The 23,535-nt window shown below is 35.4% G+C and overlaps 2 protein-coding genes across 7 annotated transcripts; both read left to right on the forward strand.

The window, feature by feature from the left end:
* The first annotated feature begins 2,048 nt into the window (after nucleotides 1–2,048).
* On the forward strand, nucleotides 2,049–9,063 carry LOC141717421 (protein MEI2-like 4). 4 transcript variants are annotated; one of them, XM_074519467.1, is made up of 14 exons: nucleotides 2,062–2,366; nucleotides 3,260–3,358; nucleotides 3,633–3,678; nucleotides 4,437–4,858; nucleotides 4,959–5,117; nucleotides 5,311–5,427; nucleotides 5,518–5,654; nucleotides 5,952–6,037; nucleotides 6,131–6,547; nucleotides 6,870–7,491; nucleotides 7,901–7,985; nucleotides 8,077–8,145; nucleotides 8,297–8,476; nucleotides 8,575–9,063. In XM_074519467.1, exons 2-14 carry the CDS (start codon nucleotides 3,281–3,283, stop codon nucleotides 8,734–8,736), a joined length of 2,580 nt encoding a protein of 859 aa, XP_074375568.1. In that variant the 5' UTR covers nucleotides 2,062–2,366; nucleotides 3,260–3,280; the 3' UTR covers nucleotides 8,737–9,063. The 4 variants fall into 4 exon arrangements, with proteins under 4 accessions (XP_074375571.1, XP_074375568.1, XP_074375570.1 ...); XM_074519469.1 differs by having other exon boundaries at nucleotides 6,137–6,547; XM_074519468.1 differs by having other exon boundaries at nucleotides 2,062–2,315.
* Nucleotides 9,064–13,117: 4,054 nt separating this feature from the next.
* LOC141717422 (uncharacterized) lies at nucleotides 13,118–23,290 on the forward strand. 3 transcript variants are annotated; one of them, XM_074519473.1, is made up of 7 exons: nucleotides 13,118–13,362; nucleotides 16,898–17,405; nucleotides 17,514–17,670; nucleotides 18,485–18,529; nucleotides 19,213–19,378; nucleotides 21,158–21,528; nucleotides 22,732–23,289. In XM_074519473.1, exons 1-7 carry the CDS (start codon nucleotides 13,192–13,194, stop codon nucleotides 23,048–23,050), a joined length of 1,737 nt encoding a protein of 578 aa, XP_074375574.1. In that variant the 5' UTR covers nucleotides 13,118–13,191; the 3' UTR covers nucleotides 23,051–23,289. The 3 variants fall into 3 exon arrangements, with proteins under 3 accessions (XP_074375574.1, XP_074375573.1, XP_074375572.1); XM_074519472.1 differs by lacking the exon at nucleotides 13,118–13,362 and adding an exon at nucleotides 14,838–15,176 and having other exon boundaries at nucleotides 19,264–19,378; nucleotides 22,732–23,290; XM_074519471.1 differs by lacking the exon at nucleotides 13,118–13,362 and adding an exon at nucleotides 14,840–15,176.
* Nucleotides 23,291–23,535: the final 245 nt, after the last annotated feature.

Here is a 23,535-nt window from a genome sequence, read left to right on the forward strand (position 1 = left end):
TCATTAAATCAAAATTAATCGAAATTGATATGGTCATTGTCGCAGCATATTATATCAAAGAAATTTCAGTGAAACGTATAAATGATTGCGCCCTGTTACATATATATAAAAAAACTCTAGTAGATATCGGAAAATTTTCGGAATACAATTTATAAAAATTGTTAATCGGAAACTTGAGATAATGATTTGAGATTAATCGAGTAATCAGAAGTATTTTGACCAATTTTTAACCGATTTTTGATCAAATTCTTTGAAAAATATATAAATCATATATCATGACTTATAAGTTATAACATCAGCAGCTAACCGATCTCCCATTCACAAGTCGATTAATCGATGATTTTTATAACACTTGGGTAGTATTTAAGAAACGGTTTTTCTAATGTATGCTCAATAAGCACTAAATTTTATGAGTTTGGTGTATTTTTATTGATGAAATTGTTGTAAATTTAAGGTGTTCATCAATATTTATGATTAGAGTACCAATCAAAATGCCCTAAATTCATAAAAATTAGGATTTATTCTTGGACACACATCAGAAAAACCGTATAATAAATGTCAAAATTTTGGCATGAAGTTAAACATATACATGGATTTCACAAGTGGAGGGAAAATAGAACGGGCTATTGAGCGGAGACAAACATTTGAAACAAGTTTTGCCCCAAAGTTTTCAAATTTTTGGAAATTGCTACAGCAGGAACAGGACTAGTACTTTTTTTAACCCCTGCTGGCACACGTGGACTTAACAGCAACTTATAAACATAAAAAGAAAAGGTTGTAATAAGTTGAATAATTCATGTGCCTCGTCCAAACACGGTCTTATTATTGATCTATAATAATTTTATCATCTCTCTCTTCGTACTTGACAGGTGATTCGCTGGTGAAGTATACTCTCTCGTGTTTCTGCATCGACTTCGTACCTTCTTTGAAATTTGAAACACCCACTCTCTCCGTCAAAACGATTTTTAGGAAGAAAGTTTCGTTACATAGGGCGTTAGTGAACCAAATTTTTTGTGAGTTATTTGAGTTCGGTACATTAAAAAATTGAATTTGGTTTAGAATTAATTGAGCACAATCCGATCTTTAAATTACTCGGCTCATATGGTTCACGTGTCTTATTGAAATTTTTTACATTTTTTATTATAAATTTATATTATATATATTTTTTAATATTTTATTATTTATTTTTTGTCAAGCCAAACTCGAGCGAAACAGATCAAATTTCGAATTTTTGTTAATATTTAGTGAAATAAATTTGAATTTTCGAGTTGAACTCGAGTCTAGCTAACTTTTTACGAACCGGGTTTCAAATTTAAAATTGAAAGCTCAGTTGAGTTTGAGCCGAGTCTGACACTGTTCAACTCGGCTCGACTCAATTATATCCTGCGGCATACAGAAATGCAATATGAAATTTAAAAAGTGTAAGAAAATATTCTCAAATTGTATTTTATTTATAGAAACTTATTGCATTGAGGTAAGTTTTAATGCTTTCCATCATCCATGTACACATGGCATGTGCAACTTTCAAAAGTACGTGACAAGATATTTGCCTCGTGGAAATGATCAATTCGAAATTTAGAATATGAATGTAAGATAATGTAATATTCTAACACGATATTTTGACTGATGAATTCAATCGAAAATTTACGAGAACAGATACTCATTTATAAAATATATAAGTTTAATTTTAAAAAGAACACACAACAGCCAATTTTTTTCATCTATTTGCTTGGTTTCCATTTTTTTGGCTAAATAGTTGTCAGCTAAATAAAGTATATTATCCATTTAATGGACACATCATTCATAAATTCAAAACATACCATTCATATTTAAATAAATGTTACAAGATCGAAACTTATCCAATATTACGAAAAATATGAGAGGATAATAACGCATTTCTTATGAACAAACCCCAAGTCACTAACACAATCCAAATCATGAAATTAATTTCGCCCATAATTTAGAAACTAAACAAGTAGTACATATATTTCGTTCCAATCTTATTTTAAGACGGGTGATAGAAAACGTGAAGACTAAAAAAGGACTTTCCTCTCTCTCTCTCTCTCTCATATCTCTCTCATATTTCTCTCTCTCTCTCGTATTTCTCTCTCTTACAAACACAATTTTTTACACTTTAACTGTATCCGTTTTCTCTCTAACACACGAAACCCGCTCATTTCTTTTTTCACTTTTGTCTTGTTTTTCCTCTCTCTCTCTCTCTCTCTCTCATTCAAAGCACAACTAACATCTCTCTCTCTTTCTCTCTCATCAAACTAACACCTCTTTCTCTCTCTCTCAAACAAAACGGAGCTCCGGTGATTATTCTCAATCTCTCTCTCCCTCTCTCTCTCTCTACAATTCAACTAGTAAGCCATAATTTTTCACTTACTTTACTAGCGCAATTCTCTACTGTGTTATGTGTGTGTGTGTATAGTTTAATTTCAGTGTAAGCAGGCAATTCTGTTAGCAAATTTGCAGGGTATGTTAAAAAGATGTGATTTTGATCATATTTGTATGTAAATCTACTGTAATTTCGTTAAATTTAGTGTCTTTTTGGTGGATTCGGTGTGTTTTTAAGTTTGAAATCTGGTACTAGTAAGTTTAATTTTGGGTAATTGCGTAGTTTTGACTTGATTTGAGGTTATGTGCTGTAGATTTTGCCTGATCGGTTGATAATTGTGCAGCTGCTTGCGTAAATTTGCTTGTTTTGTTGTTTTTGATGAGTTTGAGGAGTTTTGAATTTGACTTGTATGTTGAGATTTGTCAATTGAGCCAGATTTTGCTTGAATTGCAAGTTTTCCGTGATACCATGTTTGTGTTTCGTTGTTTATATATCGAATTTTGGTTAAATTTGTGTTCGTAGATTTGGAATTAGGTTTCTGATCTTTGTAGCTAAATGTAGATTTTTTTTACAGGTTGAGTTAATGTATTAATTTGGTTCTTTGTATTTTGTGATCTGTGATTGAGTTGCTGTTATGGCACATGTTCAATTGTGTTCTTATTAATTATTGTTAAACTTCCAGCTAGCTTGCTCATGTACTCGTTTAATAGTTGAAAAAATGGAATCTTTAAGTCAGTGGCAGGTGGTGAATGCAGTTTAATCTCTAGCGAAAAAAGTTTGAGTGTGTTCGTTATGATCCATGTATAGTTATTTACATCAATACAAATTTTAGGAATATTGAATATAAGTGACGGTAGATTATGGACAGCTTCTGGCACTGGAAAGGTTAAGTCTTGTGTTTTTTTTTTCTTTTGACAGTTTTGGCATTGTATTTGCACAATGCCATTTCGGAAAATGGATCAAGATGATGCTTCCAAGACCTCCAGCTTATTCAAGGAAATACATATCCATTCTGAGGTAATTCCTCTCCAGAAACAACTTGGGGGATGTTTGGACAATGGGTTTGTAACCAGGTCAATGGGAATGAAAATGTGATTCTAATACAATTTTGTACTGCAATCTCATTCTTATTCCATCATCCAAATTCCCCTTGGTTGTTTTTGAGCTATTGAGCAAATTTGTTGTCCGTTATCAGTACAGTTCTTTTTAGTTTAGTATTTCACCAACATGGTATACGTGCACCTATTTATAAATTAACTTGATATATATTTATTCATATTACAATTTGCAGGGAAAAACTGGTTCACAAAGGCTTAAAACTCTGGTTGATAAGCATGGTGAGATATATTTATATTGACGATATGATTTAAAAAAGTGACTGTCTTTGGTATTGCAGGACATTGTACCATCTTTTTTAGAATGGGGGAATAGAGTAGATATGATCTGGATGTATGAATGTTTTAATAGCCTCCTTTGATATCCCTTTTATTACTATGAGGTTGACTGTCCTGAGATTCTGTAACATTTTATAGATACATGTCAAAACTTCATAGTTATTTTAGCTGTATATTTGGCCTAACAACCAGAAATATTATATTTAATATGTTACTTGATGAATTTTGAATATAGTTTAAGATCTTACTTGTTATTCTTAGATATGCTTTTTGCAGTATGTGTATATAGCACAGCTACGACTGGGATTATTAGTGCTTGTTACCTTTGCCAGAGCTTATTATTAAATACTGTGTCAGACCTAGTGTTGTAATTTTAGCTATAAAAGAAGTTGTTGGCTATTTATTTCATTTACTGTAAAAATATTGTGAGGGCCAAACTTTTTTTTTGATTGCGCAGATGTCTACGCATTGCGCTCTAAAAAGTAACAGTGTATTCGTTTTAAGTAAAAATTAGGACCATTCTACCAATGGATTGACTAAATTTAATAATTTACCATTTGATGGGCTGAAAATTTGTTTACACTTTTTAATAGGACTATCTCGTCTGTGTATGATGCTGTGTGTTCGAATATGACGAACTTTATTGTTGTCCCATACATGGCTGCTCTTACTTATGGTCTGATGTTCATCAAAACATGCAGTTATATCATCAACAGAGGATGCTCAACTTCAGGAATCAACTAATTCTGCTGTGTCATACGAAGGAGAACCCTTGCTAGAGACTAAAGAAAGTGAGGCGCAGAGTATCGGGAATCTCCTTCCGGACGAGGATGATCTTTTTTCTGGAATTATTGATAAGTTGAGATGTAGCACTCGTTTGGATGGTAGCGAAGATGAAGAAGATCTTTTTCAAAGTGGAGGTGGCATGGAGTTAGAGCCAGATAATTGCTTGAAGTATCGTCGACAGAACTGCAATTATAATAATGGAGTACTTAATGGTGAAATACATTCAAACGGTTCAATTGCCAGAACACACTCTTATAATGAACAATTTTCTAGGACACTTATTGTAAGAAACATCAGTGGCAGTATTGAAGATTCTGATTTGAGGTCTCTTCTTGAGGTGCATAGTTCTTATGTCCTTGAGCCTAAGATAAAATTTTAAATTTTGTATTAGTTTTGATAGAGTTTACAATTAATGTTTTTCTAATATTGTTTTTCAGAAATTTGGAGATATTCATTCTCTGAACACCACTTTGAAAAACCGAGGCTATGTCATCGTTTCATATTATGATATAAGGGCAGCTTGGAGTGCAAGGAACTCCCTACAGAATAAACCATCGGGGCACATGAATCTTGATATACATTACTTGATACCAAAGGTACATTGAAGTTACTTATTATTGTGCATGAGCTCTGGCATATAAATGTTCTTTAATTATATATTGTATATGATATAATTTCACAACTACAAGCTGTAATGTGCTTGATGGAAATTTTCGAGTATTGGTTCAGTATGTAAGCAGCTAACTTCCAGCCTCACTAAATTTGCCGATTTTCATGTGTATGCTGTAGGATGATCCTTTACAGAAAGATATTAAGGCAGGCACCCTCGTGGTATATAATCTTGATTCCTCGGTGTCAAATGATAATATTGGGCACATATTTGGCAGTTTTGGAGAAATCAAGGAAGTAAGTTATTTATTAGGTATTGTACATGCTATTCCAGTAAACTACTGTATATTATTAGAAATTTATATGGCTTGAATTTGGTGTTGGCAGATTGGGGAAACAATGGAGTGTGAAAAAATTATCGAATATTATGATATTCGAGCAGCGCAAGTTGCTTATCGCACATTAAATTGGAGTACTATTGCAGGAAAGCAGATCAAACTTAAACTGAGCCAGGATGGACAATAGTATGTTCTACTTCTACAGAAGCATAAATATCTTATTTCCTGTGTCACTGTTCTTATTAAAACGGTACAAGTCTTACCTTCAATAATCATCTACAGTCAGTCATACACGGAATGATTAATAGCCATTATTCGGAACAGGGTTTAATGTTGTAATCTTGGTTCCATTCGGTTCTATCGACATCATGTTCCTAATTACCGTATAGTTCATCTTAACTTTAACATGTGAAAGGGCTGATTTTGCTTATTCGTTTATGTATTCCCTAATTAACTTTAGAACTCGTGTTTTCCACTGTGCAGTTTAGCTCCACAGCTCCATCCCCTACTTGCACAAGATGAACGTAGTCATCGTGGAAGCTTGGATGACAGATCATCATTAGAAGCAGGTATAATTCGCTAAGGGGGAGGTTTTTGGGGGGTTTTGTTAAATTGCTTAACCTGTGACATTCTTCCTTTCATCTAACAGCAGCTTTGTGCAGGAACAGTTCGTCCTTCCTTGATCTCATCTAACAGTTTATATGGTGGATCTGTCGGTGAATTACATCCAAAAAGTGAGATGACCATTGGTTCTTATAACGATAATGTTTTCTCTCAAGGTAATTTTAGTGTTCCAAGCAGCTTTCCTGTGAGGATTGCAACTGGTGATGGGTTTGTGCTTCATGAGCCAAGACATCCTATGAATCAAGAGAACTTTAGTAACCCACGTCCGTCAATTCATCAGCTCCATTCCCTCCCAGAGTATTATGATGGTTCAGCCCATGGTGTCTCATACAATTCTTTTAGCAATGCTGCAGACTTGTCAATTGATGCCAATCCTAGAATTTTAGAAGGCATAAATGACCGGAACATTTATATTATGGACCCTAAAGGCCAGCAAGCGGAACCTCATGTTGGAGGTAATTAGTAAGATAAATTGCAGTGTTTTGTATTCTGTTCAATTCTTTTCTTAGTTTAATCATTTAAAAGAGATCATAAGTGCTTTATCATTTCTATAACTGTGATTAGTCTACTCAAATATAGGCTGGTATCATGACTAAAAGCATTGACTCGGGATGACGACAGTGTTGAAATAATTTCAAAATAACATTGATAAAGAAAACTGTACTGATCAAACCATCGGCAATGATCTTTCTGTTATTTAAATGATTAGCCTAGTTCTGATTGGTGGTCAGCCGGTCATTATTATGGAACTTATGATATTCATGGTTTTATTACCAGTTTTTGGCTCTTCCTGGACTAGTGGCTGCAACATTCCTGAAGATTATTATGTCAACAGAAATTCCAATTCCTTTCAGAATTTTTCATCAAGCCCCATGGGTTGGGCCAATTCGTTGCCACTTGCTAATGGCACTCAAAAGCTACCTGGGATGTCTAGATCGTCATCTAATGTGCTCAACACGGTTTCCCATTCACATGACATGATGAACAAAGTTTCTCATACAAGGTTATACCATGACGGGTCCTTACCAGCCTCTAATTTGTCCCGTTGGAACAGTGAGCATGCGTACTTGGAGTCGATTGGAAGACTTGGGCTCCACAGTAAAGCATCTAATATCGCTCCTCGTAACTACTTGCATGATGAAAATCACATAGGCAGGTTTGTCAACTCTGCTATGAGCCCTCCTCAACGTTTATCTGATTTTGGTCCAGGAGTAAATTTAGTCGCCTCAGCACCGACCTCATTTGGTGCTCCTAAAGAACGCATGAGAAACCATTCAAACTGGAGAAGTGAAGCCGACTCTTGTCATGCTGATAAGATGAAGTACGAACTTGATATTGATCGTGTGTTACGTGGAGAAGACAGTCGAACAACGCTGATGATTAAAAATATTCCAAACAAGTATGTGAAATAATTTCGCCATCTTCTCTTGCCTTTCTTTTCTTCCATTGCTTTTATCATGTTTTAAATCTGGAATCATATTAGTATTATACCATCAGGACAACAGGAAGTACAAGAAAACATACACAAAAGAACTTAAACTAAACACTGCACTTTGGGATACATACATGTACACTTGCAGTACTTATGGATCCTTTAGTGTGGAGCCTACTTGCTAACTTAATTTTTGATTATTTGTTCTATTTAATCAAAATACATTCAGTGTAACATTTCTTTGTGGGACTGTTCTGTCTTTCTTCGAATTAAAGTTGGATACAATCTGTTAAGATTTTTTTCCCTGATTTCGCTTTTGCATGCATTTGTTTCCCAGTCCTTTACAATTTTAAATCATTGTAATGGGTTACTGTAGGTATACTTCAAAAATGCTCTTGGCAACAATTGATGAACAGCATCGTGGAACTTATGACTTCATTTATCTGCCAATTGATTTCAAGGCAAGTTTGATTTTAGTGTGTGTGATTAGAGATAAGGACATTTCCGATATTAATCTGGCAGTTGCTGATTCCATACATATTCTTATGACAGAACAAGTGTAACATGGGATATGCATTTATCAACATGATCGATTCACTTCAAATTGTACCATTTTATAAGGTTAGATATATCGGCCCTTCTTATTTATACGTGATCTGATTTTTTTTGTCAGGTATATATGATCTGATATTGAATGTCTTAAATTTTATTAATTATTTTGACATTTTTCAATCTCGCAATGGCTAATAGGTTATAAACTTGTCTGCTGCAGACATTCAATGGCAAAAAGTGGGAGAAGTTTAACAGTGGGAAAGTGGCCTCAATTGCATATGCAAGAATTCAGGGAAAATCTGCTTTAGTTGCACATTTCCAGAACTCAAGCTTGATGAACGAGGACAAACGATGTCGCCCAATCCTCTTTTGTACTGAAGGTCCAAATGCTGGTGACCAGGTATTAAATTTGATACTGAACTCCTTCCCTTTGTTTTATTTATCAAATTTTTTCCTGCACGTCAAATCAAATCCTGAATTTTTTGATTGCGCAATTAGGAGCCATTTCCTCTTGGAACCAGTATCCGATCAAGGTCCGGTAAACCTCGAACCAATTTCAACGACGAGAACCATACTCAAGCAGGTCCAAGTTTTGTAAAAGGGGATGTTATTTCCAGCGGGACAAGCTCCATATCGAGTTCAGTGAAGGACTCATTTTGATTAGCCTACTAAACTGATGCATTAACTTTGTGGATCGAGCAGATCACGCCTACCTCAATTCTGTACATCTATGGTGGCCTGAATCCATTTTTGCTGTAGAGAATACCTAAAAAATTTTGTGAACAGAAAACCTAACTCCATCCAAGTAGCAAGTCCTTGTTTTTCGCCAGTTCTATGTAACTTAATTGACCAGCTAATTTAACTGGCGTAGCATAGAGCTCAAAATTTTGTCACTTGTTTATTTTCACATTTGACCTTGTTGAATGGTAATATTATCATTTGGTTATATATAATTTGGCACATTTGTAACTTTCCAAATTTGTATTTTTTCGGGGTTGCATATTCCAAATTACATATCATTCATGTTATGTTTGATCGCTTGGTTAATTTGTAGTATCAAGTATCGACTAAGATAAGATTGTTAAAATGACCTATGAGGCTGTGACTTAACCACTGTTATCACTTCTAAACTTTGTCTATTTATTTGCTTAAAGTTATTTAGTAACTTTATTAACGTCTATATTTTTATTTTTATTTTTATTTTTGACTAAAGAGAAGTCCAGTTTATTCAACTATAGAACCTTCTTCGAAGAAAGAGATCGTCCGGTTAATTCAATTATAAACTTTTATTTTTTGATGGAAATAAAATTTCTATTATTAAGAAACTTGCCCGATACATAAAGTCTCCGACAATGAATTGGAGGATACAAGAAAATATTGTAACTATTCGACAAACATGATACTCTAGCCAAAAGGTAAGCGACACAATTTGCCTGCTTCTTAACATGATTTAACAACAGATCATTCCTCTGTTGTAACTTCCGATGACAAAACTCGAAAATATGGCCAGCCTCGTTATAGAACTGCATCTCATTGGACAGTATTGTTTTCACAGTGGTCTCTGAATCGTTTTCAATCTCCACATTGTGCAAACCCAGCTCCTTAATCCATCTTATGCCCTCCTCCACTCCACGTGCTTTAGCTTCCAGGACCGTTACTTGACCCTGAACTCTCATATTCTTGCCCTGTACAAACTGCCCAAGCACGTTTCGAATTATCATCCCCACGTTGTATGACAACTCGCCTGCAAACAGAGAAGCGTCTATATTGAGCTTGTACCACCCCTCCCTCAGAGGTTTTCAGAGAATGTTTTTGGCCTTCTCTGCTCGATTCATGGACATTGCTGCTTCCTTAGCTAGTTTCGATTTCATAGCTTCCTACCAGTCATGCTTCTACTTCATGCTAATCTCCACAGCTGTTGGTGGGTTGATAACCTTGTCTTCCCATACTTTTTGATTTCTTGCGAACTAAATACCCCACAATGTCATAGCGGCATTCTCCTTCTTTTCGCTGGAACCTATAGCCATTTTCTCTAGCAACCAGCCTGGAGCAAATTCCACCTATTCCATTGCATATACTAACCCAACCTTCTGCCAACAAGCCATCGCAAAAGGACAGTCAAAGAAAATATGTAAGAGGTGCTCAACATCATTAGAACACATTGGGCATTCAATAGAGATATCTACCCCTCTACTTCGAAGCTTATTCCGCACATGTACACTATTGTTACAGAACCTCCAAACAATAGTTCGAACTTTGTATGACACATGTAGTTTCCATATTGAGTTCCAACTTCGAGTATTCAAAGTGGTCGATGCAACATTATTCTGTGAAAGCCAAAACTGATAACCAGTTTTTACAGTATACAAACCAGTATTTGAGTAATGCCAAGCAATTCTATCTTTAACACATGTCGGATGAATTCTTGTCTGTAGAACATGTTACACATCCTCGTCGTGAAAGTCCTGCACTACCTTATGCACGTCCCACTCTTTTGTATCAGGACGGAAGTAATTACACATACTCTTATGTCTGATTCCGTTCAAAGGACCATCTTCTACACAGAAATCTAATTTACCTTTCAACCATGGATCTCGAAATGTTATTATGTCTTTACCATCCCCAATGATCCATCTAAAACCCTTCTCCAGTTTCTCCTTCGCCTCCCAAATGCCATACCAAATGAAACTTGCACCAGTACCCTTCGATGCCTGCATAATATGTTTGTTTTGAAAGTACCTTGCTCGAAACAAGCGAGACACCAAAGAATTCGGGCGTTGACAGAAGTTCTAGATGTGTTTGCCCAACAGAGCTACATTTAATCCATGTAAATCACGAAATCCAAGTCCCCCACTACAATTAGCAGTGGCCATTTTACTCCATGCATGCCATTTCAGACATTTGTTATTATTACCATTGGAACCCCACCAGTAACTGTTCATCATCTTCTCCATTTCTGAGCACAGAGACTTTGGTAACATAAAGCATGACATACTGAAAGCTGGGATTGATTGAGCAACATTTTTTATCATGACCGTTTTGCCCGCCTTTGACATATTTTTGTGTTGCCAATCTTGAACTTTACGCCAAACTCGTTCTTTAACAAAATTAAACGCAGTTTTCTTAGATCTTCCAATAAGAGATGGCAGTCCCAGATATTTTCCTACTTCAATAGAATTAGTGACCTCCAAAATAGACATGAGTTCTACCTGCTTATCCCTCCTTACATTTGATGAGAAGAAAATCCCAGATTTCTGAAAATTGACTGCCTGGCCAGATTCCAGCTCATACTTTTTCAAGATATCCTTCACTGTTTCTGCTTCTTAAACTGAGACTTTAAAGAATAAGAAGCTGTCATCTGCGAAAAGTAAATGAGTGACACTTGGAGCTGCTGGGTTTACTTGACATCCTGTGATCTTTTCGTCGCTCTCTACTGTAGTCAACTTGTGAGACAATTCCTCCACACAAAAGAGAAAAATGTAAGGAGAGAGGGGGTCTCCTTGCCTTAACCCCCGTTTAGGGATAATTAGACCAACTTCTCTCCCATTGAAATTAATCATTTAGCTCACTGTTATAACGCACATCATGATCCATTGTATCCACTTCTCATTAAACCCCATGACTACCATGCGTCTCTTGAGGAAGTTCCAATCAACTCTATCGTCCGCTTTCGAGATGTCTAGCTTCAGAGCAACCTCTCCTTCCTGACCCCGATTCTTCCTCTTCATGAAATGTAGAAGTTCAAATGCCACTAAGACATTGTCCGATATATTTCGACCAGGAACAAAAGCTGATTGATGCTCTGATATTACGCCTGGAAGAATGTCCTTGAGCCTGTTGGCCAGCACTTTGGCTAGAATTTTGTAGAGAACATTGCAGAGGGCTATTGGGCGTAAGTCTGTCATACGTTCCACATTTTCTTTCTTTGGTATGAGGACTAAGGTTGTGTCATTCAGTGAAGGGGGGAATTTCCCATCCGATAACCATTGAGTGCAGCTGCTAAAGATTTCTTTGCCCAACAGGTTCCAAAAGTGCTAGAAAAAAAAGCTTGATTAAGACCATCCGGACCAGCCGATTTGTCTGGGTGCATCTGCTTAACTGCTTTCGTGAACTCTTCAAAAGTTAAGGAGGACGTAAGTCTCTTGTTTTGCACCTGAGAAATTACTCTTCTCTCTTGCTCATCTTCCCACGCCTCTATGTTGGAGTTACCAGCAAAAATATTCTGGAAATACTCAACTGCTAACTTGCTCATCGCGTCTTGGCTGTCTACAATTTCCCCGGTTTCATTAATTAAGTGGTGCACATGATTTATTTTCTTTCTTTTCGAAGCTGCTGCATGGAAAAATTTAGAGTTCGTGTCACCCTCAATCAACCAGTGAGCCTTGGCTCGTTCCTCGTTGTTTCCAATACACTTCCTCCTGATGTAAAAGATCTTCCCGATTATTCTTTCCCGCAAAATATTATTGAATCCCAGGATCGTCACTCCTGTTCTTCAAAGTATCGAGAACCTCCTTCTGCCTTTTGACTTTATCTCTGAACTTGTGGAAGAAATTTCTTTCCCACTTCGCCATGAAAGAAGACACGCACAACAATTTAGGTAAGACATGAATTGGAGGAATAGTGCACCAAAATCTGAAACTTCCTTCTTAAAATCAGGTTCATTAAGCCATGTATTCTCGAACCGGAATCTGAAGTTCTTCCTTGAATAATCAGAGCTAACTGTATCCGATAGGATTGTGAAATGAATTTTATCAGTGTTTATTTTGATCTTAATTCTTAGCACAGTAGTTTTTATTATTTATCTAAACACGTAATAACATGAACATATAATAGTTATTGAAGAAACAACATCAATTATAAGTCTTTTTGAACAATTTTTTACTCAAAATTTCATATACGTTGAATGATTCACATTTCACAAAATGCAGTAGAAATTCCAAACACATAATTTGTGTGTGATATTACGAGACAATCCTTTAAATTGAACAAAATGATAAACATTTGTGAATTGAAATAAAAACTTAAGCCCTTTTCTATAAGAGGCGCGCGCACACGTATCTACGTGTCCTAAATGAAAAGCCGCATTGGAGGGCGAAAGAGGGAAAACATTTGGATATGAACTCGCCAAGAAAGAAGGCCAAAATGAGCTTCGAAGATGATTTCGACGACAGCGGCGATGTTAAGACGGAGACGGATGAAAAAGAACAAGTTTTGTTGGCTTTGATTGAACATCGTGCTAAAGAAGTTGAGCGTAATGAGTGGCGTGTCAGACATTACACTGCTGAGGTTGATTCTAGTCTCTCTCTCTCTCTATCTCTCCCCCTCTCCCTCTCCTTCTTCCCGTCTCTCTCTCTCTCTCACCGTCTCTCTCTCTCTCTCTCCCTCCCTCCCTCCCTCTCTCTCTCCCCCCTCCCCCCTCTCTCTCCATCTCTCTCTCCCCCGTCTCTCTCTCTCCCGTCTCTCTCTCTCTCTCTCCCGTCTCTCTCTCTCTCCCGTCTCTCTCTCTCTCTCTCTCTCTCTCTCCCTCCCTGTTTGTATAATTTAGTTTAATTTAGTTAATTGAATGTGTTTGTGTTTTTAGTTTCTTGTAATTGTAATGTGCTTTTAGTTTGTCGGAGTCGTAGGGTGTTTCCAGTTTGTGTTTGATTTAATTAAGTGAATGTGTTTGTGTTTTTAGTTTATTGTGTGTTTTTTGGTGTTTTTAGTTTGCGTTTAATTTATTCATTGAATGTGATTATGTGATTGTAGGTGTTTGTATGAATAGATTAGCCTCGTATATATAATTTAGCACGTTTGTAACTTTCCAAAATTTTATATTGGCATAAATATCATTCATGTTAAGTTTGATCACTTGCTTACTTGGTAGTATCTATGAGGGCAGGATATTTAAAATGACTTGCGACGTAAACTACCGTTATCACTTTTTAAATATTTACCAATTTAATTGCTTAAGTACCGTGGTTACTTTATTTAGGAACAAAGAAGAGGACGTCTACTTAATTCAAATATAGTACTTTTTTATTGGCGACGTGCATAATATACTCGGGATATGATGAAACAATTGTGAAACAAATTTCATCAATCTTTGTTATTCATTTTAGTTCTTAACATGTAATAAAGAAATAAAAGTTATCAATTATTATTAATCTTCACACGTAATAGCCCGAACATGTAACAGTTATTGAAGAAATATCATCAATTATTCATCTTTTACTCAAAATTTCACATACCCGGTATGTTTCACATTTTGCAAAATGTAGTCGAATTTCCAAAAGACATAATGTGTTTAATATTTCGAACCAGTCTTTTCACTTGAATAAAATTATAAACAGTTGTCAATTAAAATTTAAAACTTAAGCCCTCACTGAAATTGAAGGGTGTTGGCCCTCCGCGGCACATTTTTTTTGAAAGGGCCCAAAATGGCACAATTCGGAAAAATGGCTCTTTATGTCACCTAAAAACGCATCTTAATGTTGTGTTTTCAGAAAGCGTGACTTCGGTTAACGTTATTGTTGAATATTTAAAAAAGAAAACAGACAACCCAAGTTTTATACAAGTTAGGTGCATAAACGCAACATTAAATTGCGTTTTTCCTTGATATTTAATTACCTGATTCATGATGGAGTCTGCCATGTGCTCCTCTTCTCCCATCTGTGACCATGCCAGCTAGACAAACACTACAAATTCTATAAACGTTAAACGAATTAATGTTTATATGTGCTAGATTGGGCCAGTTAGTTGAATAGTGCTATTTGGGGCATTTTTACTTCAAAATGTGCCCTATGGGCCATTTCTCCTAAGTTAGTGAGTAAACAAGTTTTTTTTTTTAAATTTCATATAAAACCGCGCACACACATATGTACGTGTCCCTATGTGAAAAGCCGCACTGTAGGACGATTGAACAAAAAGAGGGAAACCTGCTAGATATGAATTCGCTATCGCGAAAGAAGGCAAAAATGAATTTCAAAGAAGAATCCGGCAACTGCGGCGATGTAAAGACATATATAAAAGAAAGAGAACAAGTTCTATTGGTTTTGATTGAACATCATACTAAAGATGTTGAGCGTAACAAGCGTCGTCTTAGTTATTTCACTGCTGAGGTTGATTGAAGTCCCCCCCCTCTCCCTCTCTCCCTCTCTCTCTCTCTATATATATACCCCCTCTCCTCGTTCTCTATGCTTTAGTTTAGTTGAGTTTTGATCTAATTAATTTGAATGTGTTTCTGTTTTTGGTTTGTCCTAATTATGACGTGTTTTTAATTTGTGTTTGATTTAATTAATTGAATGTGTTTCTGTTTTTAGTTTGTTGTAATCGTAATGTGTTTCTAGTTTGTGCTTAAATTAATTCATTGAATGTGCAATGGTGATGTGCTTTTAGTTAGTGTTGAATGTGATTATGTGAATCTTTGTGTTGTGTGTCGGCTAAATTGATATATGATGAGCTAGTGAATAAATTCGAAAAGGTTTGAATTTTAATCTTTAATTTGTGATGTTTTGGTGGTAGTGGAGATACTTAGAAGCCCTGACATGTGTTTGTTGGGGGTGTAGTAGAGTGGGAAAGAGATTATGAAAGAAGAATAGAATTAACTGCAATTAGACAAGACAACCGGTGTAATGTGTTTTGGTCTAGTCGCAGTCCACGTTTTGCGGAAATGATATTGATCTCGGTTTAGGGTTTATTAATTGCAAGAGAGTGTATATAGGGAAGGTATTGGATTGAATGCCTTGGGCCTGAATCCCTGTGGAATATCTTGCCCTCCGGCACTCGGCATTGACTCAGGCAGTCCACATTATTATTAAATTTCACACAGTCCCCAACAGTAAATTTGAAGAGACTTGTGTTGTGCTATACATTTGTCATGATTGACTTGCTTCTCAGATTAAGACATAAAGATAGAAGTGTAAAAAGATGTTTTTAGAAGTTTTTTGTCAATACGTTGTACCTAGACAAAAGTTCATGCGAAAGCCAAGAATATTTAGAATGAAAAGGTGTCTTTGTCATTTGTTCTCAACATTGGAAATATGTCATCTGTAGCAGTTTACAAGGTCTTAAGAATTAAAGTCAGCATTTTGTCAGCAAAATCTTGCTCATGAAAACCGAGGCGCATTTATATTTATTTCTGGAATTTAGTTAATCAGGTTTGATGATGTAATAATTGATTTTTTATATCTGTTTCCGGTCTTGGTAATCTAGTTGCTCTGTATTTTTTTTTAACTCTATTTCTCAAGGAAATTAACTTTTTAAATGTTTTACACCTATATATGATTATTTCTTATAGTGGACATTTCATTTATTTAATGGCTGATGTTGCTCTTCAGATTGTTGAGATCATAGGAGTTGTGAATTTGTTCACACCCGATTTACCCTTGTTTAGGTTTCATTTAATTTTAATCCTGATACTAGTCACATTATTACATGGTGTCCATGTAAGCAAAGGCCAATTTCTTTAGTTTGTTTTGATTGATGTAAGTTATAGGCGTGCTTAGATTTGTTAATAAGCTCCCTGGACTCCACAAAAGTGATGATTTGATACTTGCTTTAGTTTCACACACGCTTGTCCTCTCCTTCGTCATCTAATTTGCAATTGTCTTGGCCTTGCACAACTTACTTTCTCCGTTGAATGCTTAGGACAGGAGATTTACCAGAAATTTTCTATAACAACCCCGATCCTTAGTTTCTTGAAAGACTATACTTGAGAAACTTTTATATGTTGCTGGAAACTGTTAATCTATACAAAAATTTGTTAGATTGTAGAGAACTATTATCCACTTTATAATGTTGAAAAAACATCCTAAATCTTTTTTCATTAAATGATATGCAGCTTGAGCAATCACAAAGGAAGTTGGAGGAGACAAAAAATCAACTATCTCGCCTTCGGGGTCAAAATAATTTTCTTGCTTCCAAAGAGAACTCCGATGTTGTTAAGGTAAAGATAAAAGTTGAAGAGGGATCAACTAGTACTTGCCAATATATTCCGCAGTCTCCAGAAAACCGGTCTAAGCCAATATTGGTACCATTGCAAGACAGTGTCAAGTCATCGGAGAAATCTCAGGTAGATGTAAAAGGAGTATCTAGTGGTATTCTCCTCCAAAGTAGTGAAAGATCTTCTTTAAACAAGGCTAAACGTAGGCCAGAAGTTGTTATCCCTGCTCTAAATTCTGAAATTGCTCAACCAAGCAAGTTTCATGTGGGCAATAAAGCTTCAAATGGTTCAGATTCTACTCCTGCCCATGCCAACAGAACTGCTAAAGTATCAGATGTCCCTAGTAAAATTTCTTCCGGGAAGGAACTTGTTGACATACAGTCTAAAGGAACCAAGAGGAAGACCGGTAATGCTGTCACTTGTTTATTTGAAACCGTACCTACAACTATAATTTCCTCCAGACAACTTCTACTAATTTCTTAAAATACTGAAACCAGTTGGTGATCATTTACAGTGCAAAAAGAGCATGAAGACTTAATTTCACTGATTGCTGGCAGCTCCTCAGTTCGCAAGTTACAGTGCCAGACAAATGGTATTTTACCCAGTCAGCATAAGAGAAAGTTAAGGAGTCTAGCTTTATGCCCAACAGACGATAAGCTCTTTGTGACCAGGTAATTTCTCAAATTTTTGACCATAGACTTTTAAATGATTGTCTCCTTCGATCACATCTAACAGACTAACGAAAGAATGAATTAGTTTATTGGTGTCCTTCTAGTAAGTGTCTTAAAAGCTTCTATTGTCATTTTTTAGTTCAATATCTCTATATTTTGACCTAGTTTATATTTATAATTATTAAAATTTTGATTAATACACTTTTTTGGGATTGCTGTGTTTTCTTCTCTATCTATGTACACTACTAATACACTAAAACTCGTTTATATATACTAAAAATTTATTGGTTTCGGCTATACTATTACATATGGGACTCGAAGTTTAAAATTATGGTCCTAGGTTCTCAGCAATATGAAATGCTTCACTTAAATTGAGTTTGGTGAGACTTCGATGTTGAAGAAGGCACGTGGTTGGTACATATTTTTGTTGGAGCATCATATTAGCAATAATAATGCAGATATATCTGACAAGTAGTCAGAAAATGCGTGTTTGGATATGATTTTCTAAGATTGGATAAGATTGATTCTGAGAAATGATACATTTACACTGTTTTTTAAATACATTCATTTTCTTTTATTACACTATCATGCAATTAAGCCTGCTTTAAGATATGTATGAATATGTAACATCCATTTGTTGCCTCGGGTTATATGTACAGGTAAACCTGTTTTAACTTCCTAAGTTGTAGGCAAAGAAGTAGCACAAGTATAGTTGTTTTGACTTTGTATTATACTATGAAGAAAATTAAGGTTACTTGTTGTAAGCCAGCTTATATTGTAAATGACTCCAATTGTGGCAATGTTGGTTTTGCAGCGCTTTGGATGGAGTCGTCAACCTGTGGCAACTGCAAGCTAAAGGGTACACTAAGTTCGACGCCGAAATTTGTTTTCACTTGCATTCCCTGTCTTCTCTCGGCTAGTATAGATAGTTCTTGTTATGTTTCCTGAAGTCAAATATTACCAAGTACCATTTATCTTTGCTAGGAAACATACCTTCTCAGAAATTATTTCTTAATTTTGAAGTAGAAACAATGCGTCAGAGTCTTACCTATAACATGCAAAACAAAATACAACTGTTGTATATTAATTTAGTATTAAAGGCGCTACATGTTTCAGTTTATTGTAGTAAGTGTCAAGGTTTCTAGTGACAAGACTAATGCTAGAGGCCTGAGAGTATTGGCAATATAGGATCTGAACTATCATGTTAGGATAGTTGCATGCAATGTACCCGATTCTCTATTTAATGACTATCTACATGACTTTCCCAACATTTATGTATCTTTTCCAGGATTCATTTTAATATTATTTATGTTTTATAAGTGAGATCCTTATCGAAGGTACCTCTACTGTCTCATTTGCCTAGCTCCTGAATCCCTTTGTAACGTTCCTGTGTTTAAGCCTTAATGCCTCTTAAATCATATCACCGATCCATGTTGATCTATTATATCCTTCTAGAGATTAGAAACATATATGTGATTTCTATTCGTATTCCCTCCAAATTGAAGAAGTTGTTTATTAGGTTTTTTGTTTTAATAATTTCAGATCAAGTGCCAATTGTTTAAGTAGCACTGATTGTTTATCCGTTAAGGAAAGGAGATGGCCAGAAGATATTGCTTGGCATCCCCAAGGAAAGAGCATATTCTCTGTTTTTAGCGCAGATGGCGGAGACTCACAGGTCGCAGTCTTGGATCTAAACAAAGGAAAAGAGGTATACAGGCTAGTTCAACCAATTGTTTACCTTTAACTTTTTATGCTTGTTGCAAATTCCAACATAGATGATGACATGATGTGTATGAATATTACTAGTAACTCTGACAAAGATCTAGCATGCTGTATGTATGGTTCAGTGGTCTACCTAAAACTATATTGAGATCTACTTTTGTGACTCGTGAACAACAGAAAAAGTGGAAATTAAATTTTGCAATGCTGGACTGAAGTTACCTGTAACTTCCTTCTTGTTAAGATCAAGCTAATTGGGCATTTTGATTTTGAGTAGATATTAAAATTATGTGCTGAAGTAACTTTCTCTTCTTGTTAATTGTTTACTAGTGAAATGTGGAGTATTAGAGATAATGATGTACATAGGGCTGCAAATGAACAGAGTTGTTCGTGAACAAAACTCGGGATTGACTCGTTTAAGTGAACTCGGCTCGGTTCGTTTTTTTAAATAAGCCGGTCTTGAACATGAAAATGAGTTCGGATAAATAAATGAGCCGAGCCGAACTCGGCTCGGACTCGGACTCGGCTCGAACTCGGTAACTCGACTCGGATAAAGTTTATATATATTATAAATAATAAATTATTACTAATCACTTAAAAATATTTTTACTGGTACATTTTTTCATCATTTATTAATTATTTAATTATTTTAGAGATTTTGTTTATTTTTCTAAATTCAACACTTAATTTTTCGTAAGTAATTATCAAATTGTTATCATGATACATTCATCTCCTATTATTCATGTTTCATAAACATCATTAAATAACTTGTAATTTACATAAACCAAATTTAAGTAAAACAACAAACATAATAAAATTTGACATCGTCATTTTAAAAAGTAATGTACGATTTATAAAGTTACAAATGTCCCAATAATTAAAAATAAGATTGGATATATTTTTAAAAATCGTCTTGAAAATTAAAAGATATAGCTAGATTAAAAAATAAGTGTAAAGTGTGAGTGTGCATATATAATTTTAAGGTAAAACTAGTAGTTGATCTCGATACAACTTGTAAAATTATAAATTATAATTTAAGATTATTCGATTGAAAAATATATTCAAAATATTAGTGGACAAACTCGACTCGGCTCGAGTTCGGCTCGGTTCGGTTGTTCATGAACAAACTCGTGTTCGGCTCGGGCTCGACTCGTTTATAAACGAGCCGAGCTTGAACATCACTTTCCGCTCGGTTATTAAACTCGGCTCGGTTCGGATCGTTTTAAAAATAAACTAAGCTCGGCTCGGATAGAACTCGGCTCGGCTCTGTTCGTTTGCAGCTCTAGATGTACATATAAAAAGAAGCGGTTACAAAAGAAAGCAAAATGTGCATTCCTTATAAACTTGGTGGTCAAAAACGAGAAAAAGAGAAAAAGAAATCAATTAACTATGCTATTCCTCTGATTATGAAGACATTAAAAAGCTATTGGTAGAAGAACATAAAATTTCTGCCAGATTTAGTGAATCACTTTAAGAATAGTATAGAGAGAAATTAGGATATTATAAAGATTATGCTTCAGAACTGGATTCAATGCTATTGAAAGTGAAGGGGCCATATCAAACTGGTGTATTTAGTTTAACCAGGTTCTATAGCTCTCTTACTCTTATCCAGATTATAATTGTTTCCTAGGAGTATACACGACTCTCATGATAAACTGTATTTTTAGCAAAGAATTTGTGATTCAGTAATTCTAGTAAAGTATGTTTGTATGCTTATTAAGTATATATGAATTATTTAATGAAAGTTTTCCTGTACATGTCTAAACAGAAACGCTGTGTTACCTTTCTGGAGGATAAGCCACATATTAAAGGCATCATAAACAACATAGCGTTTATGCCATGGGAAGATACCTGCTTTGTTACGGCTGGAACTGATCATGCTGTAGTTCTTTGGACTGAAAAAGACGGGATAAAAAACTGGAAATTTCAAACATTGCACGGGAATCTGCATTCCTCCGCTGTTATGGGAGTCGCTGGGTTGCAGCATAAGAAGGTTGTACTTTCTGCTGGTCTGGACAAGAGGATCACAGGGTTTGATGTAGAAGCTGGCAGAGCTGACTACAAGCATCAAATAGAAAGTAAATGCATGAGTATTGTACCAAATCCCTGTGATTTCAATCTCTATGTGATTCAGACTGGGTAAGCTTAATCTTTGTATCTTTTTTGTTTAGTGTATTTACAGCAGCTCTAACTCATGACCTTGCTTCTGCACCGATACTAACCATACTTGGGATACTGCAGTTGTCATATTCTTTTTGATCACTCTAGGCCATGTAGGCAGAACTATTTCTTCTTGACTATGGTCACTCCACTTGAATAATTAAAATTATCTGCCTCCGATACAACCTGCATATATCTACTAAAGTCTATGTCTTTCATTATAGATTATTAAATTTTCATTGCGTAAACCTATTTTGAACATCAAATCGAACTTCTGAATTCATTATTTTTCATTGCTTAGACCTGTTTAGAGCATCAACTCGAACTTCTGAAGTCATATATACACTTGCGCCTATCTAGATGTTCATAGTATCTAACTTGTAGGATTTTAATATGAAATTTTCTTAGATTTACACATAACTCTGTAATGAACCAAGTTAAATATCACATGCTTGGAAGAATAACATTCATTTTGACTATATATTACGCCCTAATCACTATATATCAGCCATATTATATAATCCTGTGGTCCCGCCGTCCCAATATGTTAATACTGATAAGTGTCTATTATAATCTAGGTACTGAACAGGAGTAGGTAAACGTTGATTTAGATTAAAGTTGATAAAAGTAATAGTATGAAAATATTTTGAGTTGGCAGAAAGAAGAGCACAGTGTTGCCACTGAACGTGGAGAGGGAGTAGAATTGTTAACCATTTACCTATCACAGTTGAACTATGAGCCATGTAATGGATTGACGTTGGCTCCTTCCGCTAAGATGTATGCAACTAGATCTTCTGGGATCAGAATGAGGGCAATGTAGCGGGTTGTCTACGTTGTAAGGGGCCCTTTTATTTTGTTGATATTTCCGATACAGTTTGGATCAGAAGATTCAGAGCAATGGCAATAGAGCCTGGTTCTCAGTTCGGATCTATATAATGATATGTTGCCTCCCTATAAAAATCGGGGTGTAACTCAAGTTTTTGGATTTAATTGCTATTCTACAGAACACTTTAAGGGCTATTTAACTTTAGTTCTTTTGAGCATATGATTATCGTTTCTAGATTAACATGAAAAGAAGTTTTTTTTTGGCAACGTTTATCTGTGTATTGCTGTTCTCTTTTCCACACACAGACACACACACACACGTAATATATGTAAATTGAAGTTCTGTATGATGTGCAGGATTATAGGAGAGCAGCTTCGATTATATGACTATAGGGTGAGACAAACAGAACTCCATGCATTTGGTTGGGAACAAGAAACCAGCGAATCACGATCGGCCTTAATTAGTCAAGCTTGGTCCCCTGATGGTTTGTACATCACCTCTGGTTCAGTTGACCCTATGATCCACATTTTCGATATTAGGTATAATGCTAAAAAACCGACTCAGTCAATAAGATCCCATCAAAAGCGAGTCTTCAAAGCTGTGTGGCACAGCACCTTTCCTCTCCTGATATCGATATCTTCGGACTTAAACATTGGATTACACAAGATCACATAAGGCATCAGCCTCTGCTCTTTTGTTTTGTATCAGTCTCTGCAAGACTTTTGTATCTTGTTTTCCGCCAAGAATTGGTGTGCTTGAGCTTGACACACAAAGTTGGAGAAGTTTTTAGAATCTATTGGCTTAGTACAGTAGTATACAACTATAGATCGATCAAATACATCGATGTCAGTTTTGTTTGCGAAAAGATTAGTATTAGCCAACTAAGATCTTCATTTCTCAAGTTCTATCATAAATATAGAGAAATTATAAACTTATCAAAGCTACGTGGCTGTCTGCGTATCTATACTATACTATATTATAATATGCGGAATAGAGATAATTTGGTTCAACGGTTTGGTTCAACGATAATTCCCTAATTTTGATTATTACAAAAATAGATAAATAGTGTTATATATCTAATAAACTACTAAATTATTAAACTACTACTAAATATAGTATATTTATCCTACTAAATTACGAATACAACTTATCCTATTATT

The sequence above is a fragment of the Apium graveolens genome, chromosome 4, assembly GCF_009905375.1.
Source record: "Apium graveolens cultivar Ventura chromosome 4, ASM990537v1, whole genome shotgun sequence".
Lineage (NCBI taxonomy): Eukaryota > Viridiplantae > Streptophyta > Magnoliopsida > Apiales > Apiaceae > Apium > Apium graveolens.

Bases quoted from the DNA above. Each gene is read 5' to 3' on its own strand.
- LOC141717421 (XM_074519467.1), top strand. From the start codon at position 3,281: ATGCCATTTCGGAAAATGGATCAAGATGATGCTTCCAAGACCTCCAGC. The intron at 3,679-4,436 runs GTGAGATATATT...CAAAACATGCAG, and splicing joins AACTCTGGTTGATAAGCATG to TTATATCATCAACAGAGGAT. The intron at 5,428-5,517 runs GTAAGTTATTTA...TGGTGTTGGCAG, and splicing joins GTTTTGGAGAAATCAAGGAA to ATTGGGGAAACAATGGAGTG.
- LOC141717422 (XM_074519471.1), top strand. From the start codon at position 14,934: ATGTACGTGTCCCTATGTGAAAAGCCGCACTGTAGGACGATTGAACAA. The intron at 15,177-16,897 runs GTTGATTGAAGT...AATGATATGCAG, and splicing joins TTAGTTATTTCACTGCTGAG to CTTGAGCAATCACAAAGGAA. The intron at 21,529-22,731 runs GTAAGCTTAATC...TATGATGTGCAG, and splicing joins CTCTATGTGATTCAGACTGG to GATTATAGGAGAGCAGCTTC.